The sequence below is a fragment of the Sinocyclocheilus anshuiensis genome, unplaced genomic scaffold (assembly GCF_001515605.1).
Source record: "Sinocyclocheilus anshuiensis isolate Anshui unplaced genomic scaffold, SAMN03320099.WGS_v1.1 scaffold1472, whole genome shotgun sequence".
Classification (NCBI taxonomy): domain Eukaryota; kingdom Metazoa; phylum Chordata; class Actinopteri; order Cypriniformes; family Cyprinidae; genus Sinocyclocheilus; species Sinocyclocheilus anshuiensis.
The window spans coordinates 1,112,639-1,122,976 of NW_015542453.1; the positions used below are offsets into that span (position 1 = coordinate 1,112,639).

Below are 10,338 nucleotides of genomic sequence, written 5' to 3' on the forward strand. Positions count from 1 at the left end.
GAAAGAGACAAAAAAAAAAAAAAAAAAAAAAAAATGGAGATAGAGAACACAAATAGAAATGCTAACAACAATTTAGCTGAGGTGAAAGCAGAGAAACCCATACTTAAGGTGATTTAGTTTGACAAATTTGCTTTCATTCCATGTTTTTAAGTTGCTTTGGAAGTAAGTATTGCAAGTAAGTATTGTAAATGTAAGCAAAAATATAACTGACTCATCCTGCACAGATTTTCAGATGCGAGAATGAGAATGTCCCTCTAATACTGCCTGTAATTGACCAGCAAACAGCAAATCATGGTTCATAGCTGAGACAAAGCTAAAGCCATCAAGCGATTTCTTGTCTTTAACACGAACTATGAATGTGTGTGCAAAGCTAGCAACAATTTGCAACTTCAGGTGACTACAAAGAAATTGGAGGCACACCATCAAATATAGATGAATTATTATTCACTGTAATATTCATTCTTGCCCCTCTAAACTGAGATCAAACATTAGGCCTGCATGAATACGTAAGAGTGCCCTCTAGACCAGTGGTTTTCAATTCTGGTCCTGGGGAACCACCGCGCTGCACATTTTGTGAGTCTCCCTAATTTAACACAACTGATTCAGATCATCAGCTCGTTAGGAGAGAGATCCATGTACCAAACTGAGTGTGTCAGATAAGGGAGACATTCAAAATGTGCAGAGCAGTGGGCCCCCAGAACCAGGATTGAAAACCACTGCTCTAGACTCTAAACATGAGTGTCAATCTGGCGTTTACCGTCACTGCTGGCCCGGCGAAAGCCAGACTGAAGAGCATGAGGAAGGGGATGACCTCCTTTGTGGGCTCAATGTAAGGCATGCTGAGACTGCGGTCATTGCAGCTGTAGCCTGAACGCACTGGCTTAAAAATATCTGTCAGCTCCAGGAAGTATAAGCTGACCACAGAGGACACCAGAATTGGGAGCTGTAGAGATAAAACGGAAGGAATATAATATATTAGATGGGTCTTGTTTACTAAATATGCAAGATGTGTTGAAAACAACAATGAAATTATGCAAATTTTATTAGGCAAATGGTGCACTGTCCCATAGTTTACTAGTTTGACTCATCCAGGCTAATTTGCAAACATGATAGGTGGCAATTATTCCATTGACAAGGTAATCAGCTTATTATATTGCAATGGAGGTACTGTATCTGATCATGTGACTTCTCATCTGTATTTTGCCACTGTTTCATGTTTAGGATTGAGCTCATCTGCATGTATTTCCCGTACAACGATGTGACTATTAACTACTATAGTATGATGCATCATTGGAGAAACTAACCAATTAGTCACATTCGTTTTCCTGAAACCATAATAAGATGGCTATACCTCCATTTTTTGAGCTATGTTGGTTCAACAATACAGACATTAATGACATCACATGCATGTGAAAAAATAATTTACACTAATTAATCGATTTGAGATCTTTTGATACTGCTGTAATGAACATAATTTTGCATTACTTTATGCTTGACTTACACATTTGTGCACAAGTACACTGTTCATAAACGGCACTGATTGTTGACACATTACAATTTTTAGACTAAGACATATATGTATGTATGTATGTCGCAAGTCTCTGTACTGTGAAGATGCTCGTGGGCGTTCCTATGCTGCCACTCTAATATTGTTAGACTGCACGTCTGGCCATCTTGAGAAAATGCAATCACAAATGAAATATATTGCAGAAAAACACAGACACCATTCTATTTTGACTTAAAAGCATTAATGATTATTCTAATTAGCCTTAAGAGAATTAAACGTAGCATTCTGCTGTTGAAGAGTGCAGTTATATAACTACAGCACTGTTCAGTGTATTAAATCATTAACCAGATTAATGATCGATCAATCAACTAATTAAACTTGTACTGCTAAAAATGACTAAAACATCATTCGAATTTGACAAATAATCAATTTTCTAGTCCCTAATATTTAACATTATGCAGGGGAAACTGTAAATATGAACGGCAAAAGTGCTAAACTGCTCACTGCATCATATAGCTAACAACACAAACTATCAATGTATCAGTCAAACTCACTAAGACTGATGAGTTTCTTTTCCACACATTTTCTTATATCCATGTGGTTACAGTAAAACCATATAAAACAGTGAAATCGCTGCAGAACTCTGTCCTGTCTTTCCTGCACTAGAGACATAGTCTTCACTCCTAGTGGTTGTTGCTCAGGAAATTCACTGCTTTCTTAACTTTGTCACATGACTCACTCAATGGTACATTCTGCATTGGTCACTAGTGCTCATGTCGCAGGAAGTCACCAGCTCTCCATTGAAAATGTGTGGAATCATGTTGTTGCTGCGTGTCACTGGTGGTGTGAACTTTAGTGTGAAGAACATTTCAATAATTTGAAGAACTTTTTACACCATAAAGTACCTTTTGAGGAATGCAAAGATTCCATGGATGTTAAAGGTTATTTATGGAACAATAGATTCCAGTTATTTTGCTTAAAGGGGTCCTATTATGCTTTTTCACTTTTTGAATTTTAGTCAGTGTGTAGTGTGTATGTTTGGGCATAAAAAAGATCTACAAAGTTACAAATCTCAAAGTCCACTCCAAAGGGAGATATTTTGTTTAAAAAAAATCCCTTTCCAAGAACTACAATGAACGGCTCGTTTGGACTAGTGCGTTGTTTTCCGGGTTTTGTGATGTCACAAAGCGTCCCATTAGAATATCATTAAAATAATTCCCGCCTACGGAACTTCGAATGGTTGGGGGGTGGGGAGGGGCGAGGTCGTGGGTTGAGTGCATCAGACAAGACGATGACGAAGAAGAAGTGCTGCTGTAGTGTCAAGTTTTCGCAAGTTATTACACATGCACCTGAAGTATAATTATGTATGTAAATGTGTATGTTACAATTATGAAAACGTTTTTATAATAAATTGCTGACAGTACAATACTGGAGTGGACAATGATGTAATCTGCAGAATTTACACTTCAATTATGAGACTACAGTGATTCTCATACATTGATTTATTTGTGGCGCCCACCACAATATCAAAACTGACCGCCACAAATAGATTTTCCAAAAGGCTTTGACTTCGTTGAATAAACATGAGCACAGCACGTTTCAAAATCGAAACCCGGTGTGGGTGTTTTCATATCACTGTATTTCTGAAAGAAACGGACTGTCTTCAGAAAACTGGATGTCATTTTCATTTCATAATTCATGTAATGTCCGATAAAGCAGCGTTTGTGAGCGGAGAGCTGCTTTATGTACAGCCGTTACCGGGGAAACCTCAATCTCTACCACTCCAACAGTGCCTCCTGCATATATATGCCATAGGGCTGTGCAATTAATCGCATGCGATTGTCATGCACATCTCGTCAGTAAAGCCGGTTCCGTGATTAGTAGTAAATCTCCATCACCTGCTTTCAGATGGAGCGGCATTTACTACACAGAGCCGTAGTTCACTGACAATTAGGCAATATCACGTTCATTATCGCAGATCAAATCGCCTGCGATAATGAACCGCAGTACAGAAACACTAAGCTGTTCGCCAATCACAATGCACTGGGACAGCTAACCAATCACAACACATTTCGTTTTTCGGAAGGCGGGCCTTCATCAAACCCGGAACTAATCGAGCCGTTTGTGCCAGGCTGGGGAGAAAGGTATTGTAATAATGTAAATTATGTGAAAAATAATGCGTTTTTCGAACCACCAAGCATGAGAGCATGTTCTAGTACACCTCCAAAACAAAATCAAGACTTTGTAAAAGAGCATAATAGGACCCCTTTAATGTTTAAGAGTGTATATATATTCAAATAGAATGGACAGTAAAGAATGTATTGCATGTTAGGATTGCTTGCTGTACCCAAGAGAATGATCTATTCAAGTCCATGTCTAGTTCGCTAACAATGCTTTTGGGGAACACACCCCAGATCCGCTGTTAGCCTTTTAAATCATATTTCATAATATTTGTTCGTAATACCCCAAATTTTGTCTCCTAAAAAAAAAACGCTCTTGGTGCTGAAGCAGAAAATGCATTGGGAGATCCTTGCTTCTAAAAACCTAAATTACAATGGCTGTGTATTAGTGCTTGTCATGCTAACTGCTACAATCAGCATTATGTTGGTATGAGAACGCCGATACATATAATGAGGATTTGGATGAAACTATACTGGAGTTACATCCCCTGAGGCTTTTTACACTCGTCAACGGTACTAGGTTCATGCTAAGGTTAGACAGAAGATGTGTGATTACGGGAGAATCAAGGTTATTCTCAGGTGAATATACATGGAACGTCTTTAGATATCCTAGAATTACTGTTGTCGTTGACACGGTTCACCCCATAGTATCTCAATGAACAAGGATCAGCTGGAGATGTCTTCGCCGCTGCAGCTCCCAGGAGGAAATATATTGCGTTGTGCTATGCAAAGTGGAAATATGCCATCGTACTGAATAATTACGAAACTTGAGCAGACAGCATGAAGATCAAAGGTGGGGGTAGGGGGTTTAATTACTGTAATCAAGCCCCTTCTAAAAAGGGGAGGACATCTGCAGAAAAAGCCCCTGTGGTTTAAACTCCTAGTGATGCTGCATCTTACAGCACAAATACTAATAACCTCTATGACATTTGCACTGGACCAATTGGATCCAGTGAATCCTATAAATATCAGTTATTGTCTATGGTCCACCCACAATTCTCTAGCAAACAAATTTATTCCGTAGTTTGACTGTATATTTGCAGATGTTTAGCAGTGAATTGCAACTGAAGATGTCTTTAACTTTAAATATTTCTCATTTATATTTTAAGTTATTACAACACAAACACACAGCTTACATTGCAATATATAGGCTACCCTTTAATGTAAGCCATCAAAACTTGTATAATGCTTTCTGACAATAATGCCACAATTTACCTCTTCTTTAAACAAAAATATTAAAATTTTATCGGTTATCAGCTGTTTTTTTTAATCATCGGTCAATAATATATTGTCTGATATTGAACATTTAATTGTTCATTCTCATTTTGCCTATCTTTGCTGATTATCTTTGCTGTCTAACACTCACTTAGTCTTTAAAAACATACTGAACATTCTGTTTTGATGGCTAAATTGACTTATAGCACTTAAAACTTTAGTTTAGAGCTTTATTTTTTAACGTATTTGGTTACACTGTATTTTAAGGTGTCCTTGTTACAGTATAATTATACATTTAAGTACTGAGTAATATCAATTAACTACATGTACTTACTATAAAAAATAAATAAAAAATAAAAAATAAAGTGCTATTTATATAAAATAGTATAAGATTTGAATATTTGCTATTTATTAGTTATCGGCTAAAAATAAAGTCTATCTGTATTTTTATATCATCTGTAGCTAAAGCTCAAATTAAAATTATATTATGATTTTTTTATTAATTACTTTGCCATCTAAACATGGCTGAACAACTGAACAAGAAGCAATTTGATATTTAAATATTTTTTCCCTATTTTTTTTTTTTATAAAATAGGAAAGTATTGGCCAGACAGCAGTGTGGAATAATAACTTACAACCTAAACTAGATCTGCCAGCATATTGTGTCAAAAGAATGTTTCTTTTTTTTTTTTCATGAGAGCACAAATTAAACTTCTCGGCCATCTTGTAGTTCACATTTAGTAAACTGAAACATTAGTGAAACAGGGAAGTTAATTAGGCAAAATTAGTGAAGCGAAGCATATTAAATTACTCCGTTTTTAATTCATTCTCATCTTAGGATAGAAACAAGGTCTCTGCAGCAAGGCTACTCTATAGAAGGCAACCAGGTCACACCTGGGAACATGATATTAATTTCAGTGCAGCCAATGAGCTTTGATTCTGTCTGATTTGAAAATACAGAGCCTATTCCAGGTAAGTTATTTAGAGGACCTTACATTTGATATCTGGATGAGAACATGTACCGGTATGTATCATGAAATCTTTCTCACTACTAAATTTAATTACATAAAGTAAAATGTGAAGTCATTGCATTTTTACAATGAGGCACTCACAAGTCTTGTTAGAAAAATATATTGTAGTAATTCATCATGCCCTCATTCTCTAAGATGAATTGTTTAAACCGAATAGAAAGCCAATAGTCTATTCATGACCATGGTTTTTAATACATACAACAGAATGGTTTAATATTCTTTGATATTCAAGAAACATTAAATTCAGCACTGCAGCTTGACAAGTAAACAAGACAGATCAAAGACTGCCACCATTATCTCCATGACACCAGTGATCAGCACTCATTTGTCTGTGATATCTAGGCCATGTCAGATTAGCCTTCATATATTAACTGTCCATATCCCAACCCCAATACATTAATATTGCCTTCTTAATTCTATGAGAGACAGCATTGTTTATATCTTATTTTAAGTAATTTTACTAATTTTACTAATTTTCATAAGGTCTCCAGTCCAATGTGGATGATCTTCTTCACTTAGACTTTGAAGTAATAGACTACTCTACTAAGGCCATGTTGCCTGTGCCAATGCAATCAGGAAAAGAGTGTTTTTGAATGGCAGACATCAAAAAGCAAGCCAACATTTGTTGCGCAAAAGCCAGAACACAATGTTTATGTATTTCCCTTCACATATCACGCATACCCCCTTAACATTAACATAATATACAACAACAAGTGTAAAGCATTTGACCTTCTCACGACCAGAACTGCATACAGTATGCCTAAGTTAACGAGCAGTCATGCAGAATGAACACTGACTATGGTTCCAATCCGTTTGATTGCTTTGATTTTGGACGTGACCATCGCGTGAATGAAGACCACCATCAACTCTCTTCTATGAATTAGACATGATACAAATAGGAATAGCTCTCTCAGTGTGTGCTACACTCACTTACCTCCACGAAATAAAAGCAGGGCAGCAAGGTAACGCTGTCTTTGGTCATCTTGCCTTTGAGTCTTTCCTTCGCAGACATGATAAACGGTACGTCCCTTTAAAAAAAAAAAACACCGGTGCGCGAAGAGGAACACTGAAGCCCAGCTGGTGTAATTTCTCCCCGTGTGCAGTAATTGCGCTCCTTTAGGCTGTCGCTTTCTCCATCCCCAAGTGCGCTTTTACTGCGGATGAAGACACACGGAAAGATGCTGTATCAAACCTGGCGACATCATGACTGAAACCATGACAACAAAATCACCATCCCCTGAGCACGCGCCGATGTCCAACACCGATTAATGTTTCAAGCCAACCTTCAACCTTCTGATTAGAGGCAATATGCTGACCAGATGACGTCAGAGGTGTGCTATAAACCCATTTTCACTAGAAGCGAGCGCGTGAGAGAGGTGGGGGCGTTCACGCTTCTGCACACTATCATGATTGTCAAATGGCTCAAACTACGGCTCAGATGGGTTGTAGATAAGGCGTTGTCTTTTATAAGCATTGCTAATATATTGGAGAAATGGTTTTTAGACAAGACGCTGTCATGATTTGCAAGTCACAAATCCCGTAGTCAAAGCATTGAAAAATACCTCATTATCCACCTTTAGTCTACAGCGTAGTTATGAAAAATTGCAGTTTTTGGTACGGTTGGGGTCTCAAGTTTTGCCTAAATATTGCATTCCATATGAAAGTCCGGTCCCTAAAATTATTGCAGAGCGCCAAAGAATGCTGCTAAGTTGAAGAGTAAAAGAAACTGCATAAAGTATTAATATTTTATAGTAGATCTATAACTTGCAAGTATTCCTAAATAATAAACATGGTAATATGCATAATATGTTCTTCCTTCTATTAAATAGGCCTATGCATAACGTGATACGCGAATAACAAAAAGTCAAAATGAGAATGTCTGTCTGGAGTCTGTATAGATAATAAACGACTCGGTAGAACTTTTTTTATTCAACATGACTCGGGGTTATTTTTTTCCCCTTAGATGTTCTTCTAAACTAAATTTCCTAAACTTATTCAGAGTGAATTTAGAAATAGTATAAAGCCGACATAAATCTGCTTCGAATTTTGTTTTAGTGTACACACGCGCCATCTACTGGATATTTAATTACAATTTTATATTGGATGAGTGACGATTGAATTAAATTGATAATAAAGGTGTAGCTAATTTCTACCTCCAGTTTTATCCTACTGTGGAGGAAGTTTTATTTTTTTATTTTCCTCATCAGTATACTTGAGTTGTTTTGATGTAGAAAAAGCAGTCCATAGGTCAAAGGTGAAAGATAAGTGTGAGATAAGAAATGCTATTTTAGAGACCTTACATCCTAGTTTCTGAGAAAATTATTTGCATTAAATACTTAGAAATGCATCTTTGGGGACATAGTTATGCACACATTTGTTGAATATGCAGTATGATTGGATGAGATAGATGTATTTTCCGGTTGTCACACTCTGCAGCTGACTTTGAATGACTGTATGACAGTTTGACCATTTCTTGCAAAAAATAAATTCTCAAAAGACTTTTGTATATAGTACCTTTTTTGAAACTCAAAAATTGCCACAACACCTACTAGTAAGTTTTAAAGCAGAATCGAATATGGTACTGTATTAATTGTATGGATGATGTTTCACAAACTCCACATATAGGGTCCTTCGCATGCTCAATCCCATCATGATTTTCTCTGCCAAAATCCAGTACGTGATTCAGTTTGTTTATTCATATTTTCAGCTTTATGTGTCAATGGAGAACAATATGCATATTAGAAAAACATTATGTTCTGTACTTAAATACAGCATTCAGATATAGGTTAAGATATAGATTTAAATGATGAGCATCCGCAAGAAATGAACTCTCCAGTCTACACATTCAGTCGAGAAAAAGCTGTTTTGTCTCCCCCTCATGGGTGCCGTCATTTTGGCTTCACATGACAAGCCTTGTCATGTTATTAACAGAAGTATTACTGCTTCTACTACTATTATTACTACTACTACAGCTGCAAAACGAATTATGAGAAATTATTATAATATGCAGAAAATCTATAGGCAGAGTAGCTCAAAAGTATTATGTCCATGCTGAGTATGTAAAGCAGTGGTTTCCAACATGTGGTCCTCACAGTCCCTTGCAAAGGGCACTGGAATAATATGCTTTATGGTCAAAAATGCAAAATGGTTGCCCTCGACTGACAGACTTTTGGTCCAATGTCTTTGATACACTTAATAATGCTCTTAATATAGACTTGGGCCCCAACCCCTTGACTGCTCTTTTTGGTATTATCCCAAGACCTGACTTGACTGTCTGATCTCGCCCAGTTATCACCTATACCACTGTTTTAGCTAGATGAGAAACACATCATCCCTCCATCACATGATATGTGGATCCGAAAAATCTTTTGCTTTATAAAACTCGAAAAGTTAAGATTCTCGCTTTCAGGATCCCTCAAATCTTTTCATAAGACCTGAAACCTTTTTTGAGACCCCATCAAATATCTGTTCGATCTGTTTTTTAGACCCCATGAAAGATCCTCTTCTGTTCTTAGCTCTAATACACAATAGTTAACTTCTATTGCTCCTTTACGCTTAAGGAAGATTAAGGAAAACAGTCTGACACCGTGGTATAATGAGCACTAAACATAGTATCCTCACAATTATATTCCTTCTTAGAGAAAAATGGCATTTGTGAGGATTTCCAGTCAGGATTTAGACTGTATCATAGTACTGAGACTGCTCTAATTAGAGTTACAAATGACCTGCTCTTATCATCTGATCGTGGTTGTATCTCTCTATTAGTGCTATTGGATCTTAGCGCTGCATTCGACACTATCGACCACACATTAGCATGGTTCAAATCATACTTATCTGACTGCCATCAATTTGTATCAGTGAATTAAGAGGTATCATATAGATCACAAGTGCAGTATGGAGTACCACAAAGCTCAGTACTAGGACCGTTGTTTTTCCACACTTTACATGCTACCCTTGGGAGATATCATCAGGAAGCTCTACACTTAGCTCTACATTTCTTCACAACCCGGACAAAACATACCAATTCGCAAAACTAACAGAATGCATAGCTGATATAAAAAAACGGGATGACTAGTAATTTCCTACTGCTAAATTCTGAAAAAAAACAAACGGGTGTTAATTATCGAACCAAAAACCTCATGTAATAATCTAGAACACTGTCTAACACTTGAAGGCTGTGCTGTCAATTTTTCGTCATCAGTTAGGAACCTAGGTGTATTTGATAGCAATCTTTCCTTTCAAAGTCATGTTTCTAGCATTTGTGGAACCTAGGTGATAGCAATCTTTCCTTAGAAAGCCACGTTTCTAGCATTTGTAAAACTGCATTTCTCCAATTTCTCCATCTATCTAAATTACGACCAATGCTCTCAATGTCAAATGCAGAAATGTTAATCCATGCGTTTAT

General features: G+C 36.9%; 1 protein-coding gene across 1 annotated transcript in view; it reads right to left on the bottom strand.

Moving 5' to 3' along the window:
- plppr4a (phospholipid phosphatase related 4a) overlaps window positions 1-7,297 on the bottom strand; it is a 24,537-nt gene extending 17,240 nt beyond the window's left edge. Inside the window, 2 exon segments of the mRNA XM_016493266.1 lie at window positions 758-943; window positions 6,868-7,297. Of these exon segments, the coding sequence (XP_016348752.1) occupies window positions 758-943; window positions 6,868-6,945 (264 nt within the window). The 5' untranslated portion in view covers window positions 6,946-7,297.
- Between the last annotated feature and the right edge of the window lie 3,041 nt (window positions 7,298-10,338).